This window comes from Aptenodytes forsteri, unplaced genomic scaffold, assembly GCF_000699145.1.
Source record: "Aptenodytes forsteri isolate BGI_AS27 unplaced genomic scaffold, ASM69914v1 Scaffold153, whole genome shotgun sequence".
NCBI classification, from domain to species: domain Eukaryota; kingdom Metazoa; phylum Chordata; class Aves; order Sphenisciformes; family Spheniscidae; genus Aptenodytes; species Aptenodytes forsteri.
In genome coordinates, this window is record NW_008796178.1 from 901,660 (window position 1) to 919,979 (window position 18,320).

Sequence of the window (18,320 nt, forward strand, 5' to 3'; positions counted from 1 at the left end):
ACTATACCAGCTACTAGGAAGAAAATTAACTCTATCCCAGCTGAAACCAGGACAGGGATCATGGATCGTGAGGGAGTCTGTAGAAAGATGTTGGTCTTATGATTCTGGTGCTTGCTCATTGTCAGCTGCTACATTGGATGGTGAGGGAGTCTGTAGAAAGATGTTGGTCTTATGATTCTGGTGCTTGCTCATTGTCAGCTGCTACATTACATTAGGAAGGACAAAATGAATGAGAAATACTGTTCTAGTGGTATTGCCTGTATAAGCAATTGATGCATCCAAAGGTGTAGATGGCAGAGGAAAAACTCACCAAGATTTTGGTGGTCTCTGGCTTGCAGATAGGATGGGGGAAAGTAGTTTCTGTAGCTGTGCACAGTCTCTTTGGGATGTGTACTCTGAGGAAGTTCTGAAAATGTCTTGATTCTAGGCAATGATCCTTTCTCAGGTGTCATCAGATTCAGAGCTATTCACGTGCACTCTGTTTCAAAGTTTATTGGTGATCCTCTGTAGTCATAAAATGTATTGTTCTTTAAGCAGAGAGGTTAGCCAGTGAGGTATATGGTGTAAGAGAAGGGATTCCTTAGGTGTAATAACTTCAGGGTCTCAGCTATGGTTGGAAATCCTAACTGTAAGGATGTTAACTACAAAATTTGGGTATGTAATATCGCAAGAATTGTATTTGTGGTTATCCCAAATTAGGTTTGTGTCATCATGTGTATTAAAGACTGCAAGTGATTTCTCAATAGAGAACAGAAGTCATAGCATCAATTTGCCTGGCACTCCCTGGATTTCTGTTATACACACACATTCATTGAGGTTCATGGAATATTATGTTCTTTTAATAGCTTATTTGCATATTAGAATGTTTTAAACAAATTCATCCCTGTTCTCTCTGTGAAGTACCATATGGCTCAATCTTTTACTGTCAGAAGATAATAAAATGCTATTTGACAGAATAAGAAAACAAGATGATGATAAGAGTCTGCCCAGTGGGGCAAGTTTCATTGCAACACAGTAGAGTTTAGTAATACCTGTGTATTGTATCGGGCCAAATCATTAGCGTGTCTGGTGTTCTGTGCAGAGTCAAGCAGATGTATTAAGAGGTGACAGACACCAGTCCATAGTGTTGAGAAATTAGAAGGTGGACTATAGTGGGCAAGTGAGATAGGGTAAAAAACCCAAAAACCTACAGCATGGACCAGCTTAGTGCAGATTTCATTGCTGTCTGCGGTATCATCACATTTATTGTGGCCTTTTAATGTGGTTTAAGTATTGCCATAGCCATTTTTAAGAAGGGGATGCCAAAGCAGATGAAGTCATTTGCTGGTAACAGCATGCTACTGGTAAACTTGTAGCTCTGACCCCCATGCCACAGTCCCATGGTCACTGGATACCATCTCTTTCCCCAGCAGCATGGATCTCCCATTCTAGACTTTAAACCATCCTGACCTGGAGGCCATGATATGAATCCCATAGCTCCTGCCCTCATCACTCCCATGAGCTGAGAAGAGGCAGTTAACTGATCTCCTCTACTGTTTGTCACTTCTGGAAAGTGCTCCAAAGCTTCTCTGCCAGGCACGGGCAGGTGCGGCTCAGTAGAGGTGGAGTGCTTGCTGTCCTTGCTTTTCTGAAGGATAGCAGCTGACCTCCTGTGTGCGTGCTGCAGATCCGCAGTGCTCTGCCATTCCTGTTTCAGTAGTTCAATTGCATTCCCCATCTGTCGCCCACCTGAGTCAAGGTAATGCTTACGCAGGGCATTAATAACACATGAACACTAGAAGCTTCCTTTTTTCCTTTGAATGCACTCAACCACCTGCAATGCCTCTGAAACCACCTCTTTCTTTCTGTGGCTTTATAATTCACTGATACATTTCACACACTCAGCAAAATGCCGCATCATGGATGTTTCCTCCATCTGGGTAACTGGTGGATATTTTTCTCCCATTGGACCAAGGCCCCATGGACACAGTTCATATTTGGAAGAAGACGCAATTCCATGTGTTGATGCTAAACCCAGGAAAGCCAGTGAGTGGACTACCTTGAATTTAGTCAGATTTTTTGCATTGGAGCCATTAGTAGATTATGGATTTGACAGATTTAGGAATTTGCTCAAAGTCAAGGCCAAGACTATTTCACAAATTTGCATATGTCATTTATGATACAGTCCCAAAATCTGCCTTCTAGGTGGTAAATCAGGTGTCCCCAGTTAAAGCAGAAACGGAAACAATAATTTCTGTTTACAGAAAACTTACAGACAAGCCAACTTTCAGGCTTGAAGCCTGTTGATAAAGTACCAAGGGGCAATGACTGATGCTTGGAATCAAAATTCAAAGCAAATTCAAAGCCATTGTTTCCAGCAATGATGTATGTTCCTGCATGTTTTGGGATCAGACAGCAGCTGATGGAAATTCGTGATGCTGTTTGCAGTGGTATGAATTATTTACGATACACAGTCTGCCAGAACTGAATGGTGAGGGCAGGCTGTTTGTTGGACTCGTGATTCCTAAATGCTGGCCTTCTATACCTTGCACGTGTGACTAGGAACATGGTCCTTCGTGTGCTTTAGGGTCAGGTTCAGGGAGAGCATCAGGTCATCTAGTGTGATGTCCTGAAATGGTGACAGCACAGCTTTTAAGCCACTTACTCTAGGCTAGGTAAATCTTTCAGGTATATCTCATTGTTTTCTCAAAAGGCCTCAGATGAGGGAGTCCAGTTCCTTTTTATAGTTCCAGACCAGTTCTGTTTTATAGTTCTCATGGGTAAACAACCACACTGATAAATTGTGCCTTGTTTTTAATTTGAGTTTGTTCAGTTTTAATTTGCAGCTAATGGTTCTTTATGTCTTTCCTCTTGCTAGACTAGAGAGTCCTTTAGAACCTGCAATTTCCTGCCTGCAGAAGTCTTTATACCTAGTAACAAATCACCACTTGGTCTCCCTTTTGCCAAGTTAAACAGAGAAAACCCTCTTTAAGTTTGGTTGCATAAGGCGTTTCCACAGCACTTGAATATTATGTCAGTTCTCTGCAACCTGTCTGGGTTTCAGCATCTCTTATGAAAGTGGGTACCACAACTGTGTTAGTATTGGTTTCTCCAACACAATGTAAAATAATTTCCCTCCTCTTGCTCCCAGCTCATCAAAAGACAGTCCTGCTCTCTGTAGATGTATTATTCCTTTTCCTTCTCTTTTGTATTCTTTTCTGTTTTGTGACCTTGCCTGGCGGTGCTTACAACTTCTTCTGTCTGTATAGGCTTCACTTATGAAGCTGTCCAGAGGAGTCTGAGACTGTCTGCATTGTTGTTATTTATCAGCCTGTCATCTGCAAATTTCATCATCATGGTTTTGTATTTACTTCCAGTCTGTGGATGCAAACACCAAATAGCTTCAGGGAAGGACCTATCCTACCAAATCCTAACAGAGACACTGGTATCCCGCACTAATGGGTCTCTTGAGCACCCATTAGCCTGCGTATCTCTGATATGGCAGGTTGTTTTTAGTAGTAGCCCTTTAGAGGGAACTAATTAATAGCCAGATTCATCATTTAGGAGGTTTATATAAGCAAGGAAACAGCAAAGCCTATATCTAGTGTTGTCTGTAAGGAGGCAAGGTGAAAAATTGCTGGTGTCTAGATGGCTGTGGCCAGCTGCAGAGTGAAGTAGTGGAGGACCAGGACCTGCAGAGCAAAGGGAGAGCAGGCTGGGGGAGAGGAGGGTGGCAATTTTTGAGTGGCAAGCAATTACTGAGTCACAGCAGCAAGGGTCCCTTATGCTTTGTTACTCAAGGCCCTAGAGTGGGACTGAGGACAAAACAAACAGCCCTGTGCAACAGTGAGGGTGGCTTACTGAAGAGAACCCTGACTGAAGAGCTCTAACATCCCGGACCACATGGATTCTAAAAAGGCCTGAACCTGGGGGCTGGTTAAAGAGCCGGGGGTGGGTTTCAGCAGACGTGGTGGCCGCATTGCCTGGCACTGCTCAGCTGGCGCAAGTCCTGCCGCTGCATTTCATACTGTGAAGGTGTAAACTTAGGCCCCTTCCCCAGATGCAGAAAAGGCCAGTCTGTTAAAATCAGGGTGAGCGCAGTTCTGCTGCTCCCTGTATAAATCATGTGGGAACGTCTCTAATTCCACCCTGCAGCATTTACATATTTAATCTCCTTTTGCTGTTTTTTGAGGTTTCTCACAAATGCTCCTGCTTCAGGAGATCCTGCCCAAATGTTGCTGCCGCAATACAGCCTGACCTTTCCTGCAAGTGCTTGTCTTGCCATTCTCACAGCTCCCAGATGTTCCCTGCTTGCACTTCAGGGTGAGACGTGCTCACAGATTCCTGCAGTATGAAGGCGAACTGCTGAGACGAGTTGTTTATTTCAAATGGCATCTTCTGGCTGTGACTTGGATCCTGCTGTAAGATTTCGGTGGATGGAGCCAGTGTGGGGTCCCTCAGAACTCAGTTACATCTAAATCTAACAGATTTTCTTTGGGTTAACAAAATCTTTTCTGTGCTGGTCAGTTTTTGAAGAAAATTAAGTGAGGTCAGTAGAGGTCTGAGTTTCTTCTTGCCTGGAAATGGAAGCAGGATTCAGTTCCAGTCAGAAAATCTTTGCTGGAGAAAAATACCTAGCTGTTTTGGCAGCATCAGTACAAGAGCTGGCCAGGAGTCCTGAGAGGGTTCCTTGGCTGGGAGATGCCCCTGTATTGAACTCACTCACAAGAAAAGATCAGTTTCAATAAATCTCTTCTGAGGTTTGTCAGTGACCTGTCCTCTTCTCTCCTCTTCCTCCACTCCCTCTGCTACAAAAACCCTTCCCCTTCTCTTAACAGTCATTCAGATGCCTGGTCATGTAGAGCGTGTGGTCATACTCCGAGGTAATGTGAGTCCTGGGACGGCAGGCGTGCTCAGTAATGCTGAGAAGGGAATTAGCTTGAGCAAAGGCTAACAAACGTTCCCCTTGCCTCTAGTTAGAGCAGCAGATTGCAGCGACTTCACTCCCCTGCACACCTTGGTATGTGCCTGTGACTGGCTCCTTGCTCTGTTTTGAGCAGTGTCTGAGTTAGTCACAGGTTCCTGTTTCGCATCCTTGGCAGGATGGTGGGTGCTTCAATTTAGATGTGAATTTTGTCCCAGGCAGTATGGCTACAGAGGACTCTTTACAAGGCAGTCTGGATTTCCTTTCTGCAGTGAAGGCTGGGTCTGTCGCCATATCTGGTGCTCTCGTGTGGACATAGGTGATAGGAGGGGACCTTTCACACCTTCACTGGAACAGAGGTGGGAAATGGAAAGTCCTCTTCTGCAGTAAATACAAAGCTGCTCCCAACATAGTTAGGGGTGCCTCTAGCTAACATAGCAAGAAACTTTGGGCTGAAGAAACTGAGGAAACGCGTTTCCTAATTGCTGAGTTGAGTGACTTTGCCAAAATTCAAATCTTTTCTTCATACCCAGATGGCACCAAAATCAAAAAGGTTATAATATTTCAGCAAGCTCACTGCCTCTGCCTGCTTCACTCCTCTTGTAAGAGTTAAAACAAAATGACTAGATGGAGTTCAAAGAAAAATGCCCTCCTTCCATTGTAATTTTTAGGACACTTTGAATTCAGTACAAACACTAGGTCTTCTGAAAACTTTAGACTTCAGGGTTGTGTGGCAAGGCACTAAGTGAAACCCCCATTGAAGGAAATGAGCAAAGGACAGCACAGCTAACTGTATCTGCAGGCACAAAAATAGCCCAGTGCATGCTGGATTTAAAACCCTTGCAAGTAAATTTTTGAGCAACCCCTGGGCTGACTGTGGGTTTCTGCCTTGGCTTTGCTGACACCAGGATTTCACCTCTGCTCTCCTCCTGTGGTTGGACTCAGCCGTGTTATCGATTCTGGCAGCCAGCAGATGGTTCTGCAGCAGCCTAGGTCTCTAAGTGTTAAGCCTTTTGACTCAGTTACTGCTCTCACTTCTTTCCTGGGTAGGGTTTAGTATCGCAGATTTTCTACCGAGACTCTGTTCGCTGTGTTCAGTCTCTATATAGAGCTGGGTTGCAAATCATTTACTCATAGCCTTAGAGCTGAGAATCCAGCCCTTCCTGGTTCCTGACCTGAGCCAGCCTGCTTACCTACAAAGCGTGTGTCACAAAGCCTCAGCCGTTCACCTCTGTGTTGCATCCAGAACTTACATTTTGAACCAGAGGCTCTCTGGTGGAAGAATATTCTGCCTCACTTTATTGTCCACGGCTTTGTACTGCTAATTCCTGCTCATTAATATGCATCTCTGCCTTGGTCAGTTTTGATTTCAAAATTGTTTCTTCACATTGAATCTTGTCCCTTTATTGTCATTGTAGAGACTCTTTAAAGTGTTCCTAGCCTACTTTTATGTGTCAAGAAAGCAGCAGGGGGCAAACATGTCTTTGCAGCGCAGTCCATATAGCTGAGAAACCCAACAGAGAGGAGGCTAATGCTTTGGCTGAAGTGACCTGTTACTGCAGTGGAGAAATATGTTTGCATTGAAAGGATCATCACCCAAGCAAGTTAAACAATAGAGACAGAGGGTTTGGTTTTCTCCAATTGTTTCCCAAAGCAAAAATGATTTATGTCTTCTTTCTGAGACTATTGGATGTCTACTGAAGGGTTCATTAGAGAGACCCTTGCAGCTGCCAAAAGAACCGGCTAGATTATTGAGCCTGCAGCTAATATTTTCTGTCCTTGCCTTCTTCCTACGATGAAGAACTAGTTTGCAATCCAGACCTTGTCTGTGCTGTCCCACATGGTGGGGGACTGCTCTGTGCAGCAATACAGAAAAAAGTGTTTGTCCCCAGCTCAAAACACCATCTCTAGCTCGTTGTGATGGCTTATGATGTTAAGCTCTGGAGCACATGGTATGTTCTCTATGCTGCCTGTAGGTATCACAACAATCATGTGGTCGTTTCAGCACTGAATTTTGGCAGCAGTTCGTTTTGCAGTCCTGTGTCCCTTGCAATGGGATCAGCAGAGGAGGCAGAGCCCAGCACTGCCTAGAGATGCAGGGGGCTCAGTAATCTGACAGTGCCCAGGACTGGTGCAGCTTGCATATTCCACATGTGCAAAAATGGGCTGCATTGCCCATTCCATTAATGGGGCTGAAAGGCTGCTGCTTCTTCCTCTTTTGCTAGTAGACTACCGTAGTTGTAAGCCCAGGGGGTTGCTGACTGCAAAAAAGGCTTCGATGTCATGCAGCCTGGCAGTTAGGCTGACAAGCCCTTAGCATTTCCCAAGGCAATAAATAAGCATTACAACTTCTGATTAATTGCTGGGAGCCAACCCTTTCTGAGAAGGAGAAGGATAGGACATTATTTCTCTACAAAGTGAAGCAGTAGGATGGTTGACGCAGTATAGACAGCAGAGAAGATTTAGGGGTAGCTGTGATGGCATAGTTTATTTGGCCACAGCTTGAAATTGAGCTTAATTTTAAGTAATGCCTTCAGTCTGAAATTAACTAGGAAGAGCTTCTTGCCTTATCCCAGAAAGCTACTGGTAAAAATGTATGATCAAGTGCACTACAGGCTCAAAACTGTGCAAATATGCAGGGATTTATGTACAACACGTGTATATTAATGCACAAACTCTATGCAAGTATCCACCTAAATGTAGTCCCAGTTGATCAAAATCCTTGTAGCTCCTGACCTGTGCTGGGAGCTGTGTTGATTAGCACTGGCTGAAGACGTGAGCACTAGTGGCATAAATTCCATCAGGCTGTTCTGTAAATTCTTCATCATCTCCTGCACTGATGTCAGTTATTTGCACTATAAAATCTAATTGAAAACCTGCAAAATTAGATTTAGGGGAAACTGGAGCCTGAAGCACTTTGCTCAGGTGATAATTTCATTTACTGTTAAGACATTGTTTAGACCTAAATGTGAATGTATTCTCTTTCTTCCATAATACACACACCCAGGCATATAACTTCTTATTTAATTTGATTAAAAAAAATGTAATTGTATATGGCTGAGCAACTGGTAGACTGAAATTATTGGATCAACTTTGAGAAATAAACTTAATGTGCCAGATTCACTGGAAACACCCAGTGACACTACTGTGTTATAGCACAATATTAAATAGTGTAGAGGCTTCCCAGCTGGCTGCAAGAATCTGTACATTAAAACCTAAAACACACTTTGTTGCCTCTTAGCAAGAGACCTATAGGAAACAGGATTCTCTAAAGAAAGCCTGCAAGCGTAGTATTTACTTACATTACAATGATGGGAGCTTGCCATTTGTCAAAGAGAGTTACAAGCTGATCTTGTAACCTAGAAGACTGGTGTCTGATTAGATTTTGTTGCTGTATCCATGAGGGGACAGATCCTCAGCTAGTGGCCACACCAAAGTCATCTTCAAAGCCTCTGGAGCCAGGTTGAGTTACAGCAGCTGACACATCTGCCACGTAATTAAGCTACTACAGTGGTCAGGAAGATTTTCAGCTGTAAAATCTTGCTGCTCCGAGCCTCAATGGCCTGTTTGATTATACTGTTTTGAATGCACCCAAAAATAGTTTTAAGAAAGGAATTTCTGCCACCGCTTCATCTTTGTATAACATCTATGTTGTTTGTGAAGGTGAGCAGAGATAACACTGACCCAGCTTTCCCATATCAAGCGTGTCTCTACTGAATTGGTTTCAGTAAGGATTTCCAGCTAGTCTGGTATGCATTAAACGCACACTGCAGTTTCTGGTGAAGTGGCTATGTTTTGGGAACAGAAACATGTCTTCTGCTGCTATAAATTAGTGGGGCTACAGTAATCGCTTGTGATACCAGATGTAGGAATTTGATCATGAATCGCACGATAGCTGACAGATGGGTTCTGCTGCCCGGCTGGCAGGACTTGAGTTGTTGAAGCCTTCTGCAATAAGAAGGTTTTAAGAAGATTTCTAACTTGTTATGGGCTCTGAACTCGTCGTACAGCTCCTTATTTGCCCTGCCTACATGAGCTGATTTTTTTTTTCCCCCCTAAGAAAAGGAGAGTGGAAAGGATTCAATGTCAGGATCAAATTGTTCCTTTCTCATTCAACATAGAATTTTGCATGTGAGTAAAAATTTTGTCATTTTCTCATCCAGATTTGCTTGTTCTAAATGAGGCCTTCGGCTGATCATGGCATTTATTGGCATAGAGAGAATTTATAAGCACTGAGAGAATCTGAAGGAAGAAGTGTCATGCGCACACGTTAGTGTATTATCTGCAGGGCTTTAAGAAACTGCTAGGGTTTTGCTAGTGTGTTAAAAAAAAAAAAGAAAACACCAGAAAATTGAGAAACTGGGTCATCTGGATTCATTCGCTGCATATCTTTCCAGCTGGGCTTTTGTTGCTGCTCAGACTGGCATATCTGAGCTCACATTGTAGTCACCAGGACTGTGCAGCATCCTACGTGCCTGCTGTCTTTGCCTCCTACGCTGATCTTGTTTATATTCCAGGGTGTCTGGAGGGCCCAGATCAAGGTCAGAGTTGTGCTGCAGCTGACTGTGAGCTTGCTTACGAGCCGCCTCTGCCTCAGTGAGGGTACCTGCTAGGTACAACAGGCAGAGGCACAGGGACACGAGGGGACTTATATAATGTCATGCAGCATATTTATCACAGAGAGGAGAACAGGCAGCTGGGGTGTCCCAGCGCTGTGCCCACCTCCCTGGACTGTTCTGCCTCTCTCCTTATTCTTCTTCAGCTACTTATTTCTCTATTCTTTTATTCTAGACAGCACAACACACAACAGCCTCTCCTGTCTAGACTGCTTTTCTCCCTCTTCCCAAAACACTCCTGAAAAATCTGCCAGACCTTTGGGGCAAATGCCAGTTTGGTGGCTGTGTTTAAATTCAGTGTAATCTCATTTTATGGTGAGTAGTGATCAGAAAGGCTAAACTGTGAAGCTGAGATTATAAGCAGTAAGTGCTTGTTTGCATAGTATACTGAACAGAACCGTTCTCTGTCTTATCACATAAATTTTTTTGTGCTGTTAATATACTTCTGTTTTCCTATACAAAACTTGTATTCTCTGCTGTGGCAAGAAAGTTTCGTTTGATCCCAAGTGCCCAATGAGTTTTCTCTCTTATAGTCTGGATTCTTCAGGGAATGAGGCTACTATGGGCTGTGCACATCTTTGTCTGTCCTTTCTCCTTCCCCAATAACTTTTGATAAGAGGGATGGAGATCACTAAGGTTTTAAGTTCCTATGAGCTGCATACACAGCAAGGGCTCCTAGGGATGGAGATTCTATTACCACCCTGCTCTAAGACAAGAGGCTGGGTAACAGATTCACCCCTTATCAAGCTCTTGAGATCCACATAGGAGAGTATTAATGTGTCACAGCTGCAGAAGTTTTGGTCAGAGCACATGCCTTACTCAGCACCAGATAATCCAACTATAAGACATGATTTCTCCTTGCAAAACGATTTCTTGGCTGATTCAAGTGAACATTACAGGTATTCCTCCACCTGGGGTCTTCTGTAGAAGATACAGATCAACTGAGCAACAGATGATGCACCAAGCTCAACACATATTTTATGATCTTTTCTTTTAGGTGGAAAAACTGGCAAAGTACTTGGACCCAAATGATTTGGGAAGAATCAATTTTAAGGACTTCTGTCATGGAGTTTTTGCTATCAAAGGTATGTGCATATTTCTTAAAAATAATCCACTTCAGTTCCACTAATGTTTCTCTGGTTGCAGAAAATGTAACGATCAAAGACATCCTCTCTTTTGACTGTGGTTATTTGTAGTGACAGTAGGGCAACTCTGGGAATAGAACCAGTATATTTTTCCTTTTTGTGCATCTCATGTATCAATGGTGAGCAATGCTAGAGTTCCTACATCCACAGGTGCTTGTGTATTGGTTTACTGTTAGTTTTTCAGAACAAATGTGATGTGGTTTAAAGACAAATGTAGCAGAATAAAGAGTAGCTTTGTGGTTAGCAGGCAGTGCCAAAGTCTGATACTTCCAGGTTCTCATCTGGTTCTGCTGTTGATTTACCTAGGGAAGTTAGAGAGCCCTTGGGCTTCAGTTTCTCTACTAGGAAATTTAAGATGATTATACTCTTCTTGAGGTATCTGCAAGGTATAGTTAATTCATGTTTTCAAAGTACTTGGGGACATGTATTGGAATTACAGGTTGGCCATGCAAGCCCGGAAGATAGAGACCAGGTAGATCAAACCATGTCTTTTGCAAGGAAACACAGTCCTTGACAGAAGACGCAGACATTATTATGCTTTATAGCTTAGCCAAAGGGCAACGAAGCAAACAGTGAAGAGAGACTTTAGCTGTTTTGCTGCTGATTAGTTTTCTAGCTTCCCATAGCAAAATAATCCAGCCCGTCCTTTTCTGGACACGTAGTATGTCCTTAGTAAAGTGCCAGAGTGCTGTCACAGCCCAGAGGCTTCACTTCAGGGACGAGGTGAATGTCACAGCGATCATAGTGTGGTTCCAGGAGAAGCCCCTGGAGAGTCTGCTACGATGAGATTATTACAAAGCCATAATGATGCAAGAATGTAACACCGCAGCAATTTTAATTAAAGTTTATGGCAGCTGAGGACAGTGTATAATTATGTAAAATTACAGCGAGAAGCTGCTCTCAGTCCATGTTCATGGAGACACCTTCCAAGGTGATACTGGTGTGTTTGAAGAGAAGGCAATAGAAAGCCCAGAAGGAAAGTTAATACATTAGTGTATAGACATTAAAGTCTATACTAGAGGTTTTCCTTGTCCAGGAAATGCTGTAGCGAACTGGGTTCTGGGTTAAATAAGACACAAGCTCTGTAAATCATCTGGTAGTCCTCTGTAATTCGCAGTCTAAAGATGTGCACAAATGCACAAAATATGATCAGGAAGGGATAGATGTGACCCAGAAGAACATCTCTTCTGTAATAACTGTGCCCTTGTCCACAGTGGGCAGTACCCTCAGTGAAGCAGTGGGCAGCTACATTTCCTTTACTGTGAGGGACAGCATGTGCATATTGACAGTTACTGGAGAGTGATGATGCCTTGGGAGTTTTCATCCTTGCTCATCTTGTGGGAACTGATCCATGTATTCATATCCTAAGATCTAGTCCTGCAAAGACGTGACTGAATCAGGCTCTCTGGAATACCTTGTACTCCAAGTTTATGGATAGCTTAAAGCCCTTATGTGAAGCATATTATAGGTAGGGTGCAAATCATATGCTTGATGTATATTGGTATGTATATGTGAACAGATACAGAGAAATCATCCAATTCTGCAGCATCACCTAGAGCTCTCTTAGCACATCATTAACATTGTCAACACTTACACAGTGTCAGTGCCAAGCGTGTATAATCGCAGGAGCAGTTGCATCTATTTCTGATAAGACATTGTTATGCAAGCTTTCACAGCATCTCTTTAGAAAAGCTGGTTCTATTGCTCACCTCACAGCATGGAAGTTTTATTGGTCTTTAGCTACCAGCCATACTTTTCTTAAAAATGAACTTGGTCATATTAAAGTTCAGAAAGGGTATGTCTACCTTTCAGAAGGGAAAGCCTCCACCATGCTGTTACCTCTCACTTTTCAGTGCAGCCACATCCCAGGGGTAGCAGGAGGCTTGTTATCAAACAAAAGCTATTTGTCTTGGCAGCAACAGATTATAAATATGATTCTTTGACATCTCAGCCTATTGCAATTGCTTGGGGCAATCAGATTAATAGAGCAAAATGAGATCCTACTATAAATCCAGCGTGTTTTTCAGTAATGGAGTATGAAGCCGTGTTATTCTTAGCACTGGAAGCCAAATGTTTAAATTCAAGCTTTACTATCCTAATGCCTTGCCGTATTTCTTATTTATGAGACTTCAGATTAATTTGTCTCATATATGCTTGCCTTTATAGTATGCTGAAGAAATTTTTTGCTGCACAGAGGCGATACAGTGGTTTTTTGGTAGTTCAGTGCCTTGAATTTGTTTAAAGCATGAGGTTTGAAGCATCTAGCACAACAGATTCAAATCTCAGTGGTAAAGAATTGACCTCTGATGACATTGATTTGAGCATTTCAGATCCAGGTATGGATCTTAGCAAAAAACTAAATGTTGGAACCTGAAAAAATCCCAAACATCGGAGTGTTCAATGTCTGCTCTGTAACTGGTTGGTAGCAGCTCTCACTGCAAGGAGAAACCCCAAACCCTGGATCTAAAATCTGCAGCTTGGCCTCTCTCCTCCATAAACCAGGGCATTGTTCACTCTTGCATGGTACAAATGAAAAGTGTTGTGTTCCTTTACAAGTGGACATCAAGCCTTGCCTCCTCCTTAGTGCTTCTGAGCTGGATAAACCTCATGACATATGAGTCATGTACCTCCACAGCAGCTGCTGGGACTATCAGGTGGAAAGGGCAATTAATCTTCAGCTGCTGAGTAGCAGGAACTGTGGGGAAGGATGTGCTGAGGAGTCTCATTAACAGCAGGGACCTTTGGAAGTGATGGAGAGGACTTTTTCAAGCAGAGGTATCTATGCTAGAGGGGAGAAGTGCGTGGGAGGATCTCATTCCCACTGTGTCCCTGGGGTGGAATACTGGACAGGCAGGGTGCTTTCTATTTATGGAAAGCTTTGCTTCTTTTTGCTGGTCCTTTGTGGATTAAAGGACTTTGCCTCAGCATCTGTGCTGAGCCCCTGCTGTCTAGGCTGCTTTCCCCACGCAATTAGTCCCTGCCAGAGCCAGGGACAGGCTTGCCATCAAATTTAAAGCTTTGCAGCAATTTCATCAGAATGCCAGAATATGAAGGTTTTACTCCTGCTGAAGCTGCCCTCTCTGTCTGCTCACTGCATGGCTTTATTTCTAATAACTGCATCGGTCTGGAGAGCAATTGCCATGAAATAACACCTGTACCCTCTTATCTAGCAGCTGTGTCAAAGCCAGTATAGTCTAAGAAGTGGCACTGCTTAGAGACTTTGAGAGCAGCCAGAACATCACTCAAAGGCTGAATTCCTATTGATTTCAGCAGGGTCAGCGTGGGATCCATTACTGTTTGCTCAGTGGAGTCAATGACTGTTTTTGCTGGACTGAATTTATTGTACTGATCCAGTAAATATTTTCTGCCACTTGTGATACTTAAAGGCTTGAGTGGAACTGTTCTTTCTAATGTGCTATGCGGGCTGGTAGGTTCCACAGTCAGACATGTTTGCAGGACCAGGCTCTTCGTATGTTTAGCAGGCTCTAATTAAGTCTGACCTGTTCCTTCTATTTTAAGATTTATGTTGTCTTTCCAATAGTCTCTCTGCTTTGATATTTCACTTAAAAAAACCCCCAAACTCTGACAAATAAAGGGTGAGCTCCCCCTACTGACCTTGGTGTTGCAGCTCACAAATTAATGCAGAATTAAAAGATAAAGGCAAATGTATTCCAACTTTACAGCTTATTTTAACCATGAAAACAACACTGACCACTGTGTACTAATGGGAGGGTAATGGCTTTCATAATGGGAGAGACTGAGCCACGTTAGCACAGCACATTTCTGCAATAATGAATCTTTGTGCTTTAGCAGAATCACTGTTTTTTCAGATGAAATCATACAGCCTGTTTTTCTCCTGGAACAAGAGAGTCTTTTCCTCATCTTGTAGAAGTTCTCAGGACATTTAAGTTATGCTCTGTTACAATATTTGAAAATGGAGAGTTGTAGGAGCTCCTTCATATTCATTAACGGTGTGGAAGAAGCACAGTTGTGAATTTATATGCTTCCCCACCTGCAGTAATAGTAACCTTCGAATCTTCAAAATAGTAACACAGACCATTATGTGCCTTCAAAAATCCATCTCTGCTTCCCTGGATCTTTAGGCATCTAATTACTGCAGTCGGCCGGAAAGCTTCTAGAAGCAGTCTTTATGTGAGCAGGTAAAAGTTAAAAAGTAGATATGTTTCTCCATGAGTTCCTAGCAATTTTGATGAAAATTCCAAGAATACAGATTTGCCCAAAGCTTTAAAGAAATGTTCAAAAAGGGAAGTTGGCTGTTCTGGTAGCTCAGACTGTGACAGGTTATCTGGACTGTGAAAGAATATGAAAATAATATAGTATGAAATTTGATGGATTTTTTTCAAAACAAAGTTTTCCAAAGTAGAATATTTCTGGCCTTCTGTTTCACTGGAATTTTTATTTTTTTAATTTGCTTTTATAGTTTCATTCAGATGCTCCAAACAAACATATTTCTCACAAAACCAGTGCCAAGTTTTGACCATCTCTTTTAACTAACTTTAAAATCTAATTTGCAGTCCCATAGCTGAGAGTAGTATTGTACCAGCTTTGCCTTGAAGATCCAGTATGGAATAAGAGATGGATATGTTGCAGTCATGTAAAAGGAGTTTATCTTTATTTGCTAGACAGCAGTATTTGTAATATGTACCAATACCTAAAACCAGGATGGCTGCACTAGCACAGGAATTTCAGTAAAGCACTGCAGAAAACCTCAAAGTCTTTACGAACCCATTTAGGCTCGTAGCTATAGATCTCAAACTTCACAGTACGCCATAACTGGAGATGATTTGATGAATCTATCCATTCTTTTAAGAATAACTTATTGACAGGAGCAGTACTTGGGATGGCTCCAAGAAGAAGGACTGTCACATAAATGTGAAGAGCTGAGCTCTCCTGTTGTAAATTACACTATAGCGGTTTAATGAACTGAAGTTAGTTACTCTTAAAAGTACTTCAGAGTTTTCTAAGACTCAACTAAATTTTACTAAATACAGCCTGAAACCATAAATGAGTCTAATACACCATTAAAGATGCAAGGGTAGATGAAGTAAAAAGTTACTGCTCTCAGGAAAAATGCCAGGAACTAACTACATTCAATTAGGTAACCAGATTTGATTTCCTATAGTATTAAAATTGCTTAATTGCCTGTGAAAATTGCCTGATGCAGTATGGGTTAAATCTCCTTCTTGGAGCATTTGCAGGAAATCACTTTGCCACAATTGTGTTTATTTGTGGCCAGAATGTCTGTTTGCAAATTGACTGTTTGTTAGGGTGTGAAAACCAATTTTTTTAAAATGAAACTGAAGGTAAATTTGTAAAATTATCTTGTAAGAGAATTCATGTCTGGCATCCTGAGTGAACTGAAAAAGTTAAAGGTTCATGTCTTCCCCCTTCAGTGACTTGTAAAACACTTTCATCATCTTTGCTTAGGACTAAAGATGATCCTGTCCTGCCTCTGGACAGCCAGCACTGTGTTTTGAGAGTTTACGAGTCTTAGCCAGGTATTTTCAAGAAAGGAAAAATCTTAGCTGGCTATTTTCACAAAAAGAAAGGATAAATGACCTAGTGGTTTTGGTGCTACTTAGAATTCTTGTTCTGCAGCAGACGACTTCTGACCAGGACAGGTCACTTGCCATTTTACTTCACTTTGCCCTGCAAAGTGCAAATAATTCCAAGCTCATGTGCTATTCCCTAACCCAGTTCTGGCCAAATGAACTGTGTTTGCTTATGCATTTTTAATATTAGGATAAAGAGTTTTTAACTCAGCTAATTTTGACAAACCAGCCTAGAGAGTGACTCAGTGCTTTGTTAAACAAGAACTGATACACGTCTATGTGTCAAACAGTCTTCTGAGTGACACAGAGAAGCTGCCTCTGTGCTGGCTCATCAGGTGTCTTTAGCTAGAGAAGAAAATTCAGCAGCTTCTGGCCATTCTCATTTTGTGACCTGATAGTTATTCTTTCTCCAGATACAAGATTGTTTCTGATCTGTGTCACCCTGCACAGTTATTTATATAATGCACAGTCCTTTAGCAGATTGCTCCTTCATAGAGGGCATCCTTTTGCGGAGCTGCAGCAGTAAATACACAAGGACTTGCAACTATTCCTGGGTTAGCTCTTTGCCTCTATCCACTGCCTTACTACGATTGCAGTGCAGCTAAGCCTCCTTGCCAAGTGCTGCCCAAAAATGTAGATGAGGAAATTTCCCCAACCGTAGCAAGGGAGAGAGAACATCGAGCACATTAATATCTTATGATACAAGTAGGCATCCAAATGAAATACCTCTAATCAGCCATGTAAGTGGCTTTCAGTTTTACCATTTCCTGGAAAATGAAGTGACAGCAATAATGGGACATCTTAGTGCAGGAGGTCCTTAAAGTAGCCAGGAAGTATTCCTTTGCTTATTTGCAGTGGGTTATTTATGGACAGATTCTAGCCTTGGGTGCATGCTGCTGCACAGCTTGAAATATCCATCACGGCAGTTCTGCAAGCCTAGGCAAGTATATTTCTTCTTAAGAGTGGTAGTGGTAGCAGAGAGCACCATGTGTGCCAGACTAGACTGCTCTCTGTACAAATTGTTGTCCAGTGCCTTAATATTTCCATATTGAGATTTGCTAGAGTAAACCTTGATTTTTCTTTCTTTTCTGTCTGGACTGTGACACACTAATTTAGCTCACTGGCATTTCCCAGGCTGCAAGCCAAAATATTTTCTGGTAGTAAGAAGACATACGCACAGTATTTGAGACACTCCAGTGTCCCCTCTTTATATTATGCCCCTTGTGTAAACCTCTTGGAGTACCTGGAAAATTCAAATTATCATTTAGATAAGGGGAGTGACAGGTGAGATATATTAGCACTGTTGCAGAAAAACACCGAGTAAGAAAGCTGATGCATTTCCTGACAGTGTGCCAAAACCCATCTTCCTGGTGATAAGGGGTGGCCCAAAGAAAAGACCAGCACCACAGTCCTCCAGAGTTAAGAGATTCTGATTTGTGCCTTCACAGGGAAAAAGAGCAACAGAGAGTTTATTCTTTGAACACAGTTCTTAACAGGAATAAAACCAGTGGCACAATCCTAAGATTCTTGAAGCCAGTGGGCATCTTTCCATTCATTTGATGGATGTTGGAACAGGTTCAGATGTCTGCAAGGTAGCAATGATGTGTTTTAGTAATCTCAGAGGAAAATGGCCTCTCAGCATTTCCTTCTCTTCTTCCCTTTTTTATGGAGTATAATAACATGCAAATCTTCCCAGCAGGATGAAGAGATCCAAGCTGTCATGCCAGCTTGCACGCTAAGCAAACCTCTCCCACAGGGGACACTGGCTGCTGCACACTCAATCTTCCCACCAAAAAGTCACCTTTGCAGAAGGAGATAGTCTCAGATGAACCTACATCCTGAGTCTGTCAGTGCTAATGGAAACTTGGCCTGTAACTTCAATAAAAGCAAGATTTGGCTTTGTTTGCCATTTTAAGCTATGCAGCTAGGTAAACAAATTGGATTAAATGCCTGGTGATGTTCTGGAAATGGGTCAAATGCTTGATCAGCCTCTGTGGTTCTGGATCAGGACATAAAAGCCTGTGCCAGGTGGCTCTCAGGAAGAAGTGGTGAGGGCTGCCCCAAGTAAGTTAGGTAAAAAGGA

At 42.4% G+C, this 18,320-nt stretch overlaps 1 protein-coding gene across 1 annotated transcript in view; it reads left to right on the forward strand.

Moving 5' to 3' along the window:
• RAB11FIP4 (RAB11 family interacting protein 4) overlaps nt 1-18,320 on the forward strand; it is a 131,096-nt gene that overhangs the window by 36,568 nt on the left and 76,208 nt on the right. The window contains exon 2 of the mRNA XM_009287671.1: nt 10,517-10,604. Coding sequence (XP_009285946.1) covers nt 10,517-10,604 — 88 coding nt within the window. The remainder of the gene's footprint in view (nt 1-10,516; nt 10,605-18,320) is intronic.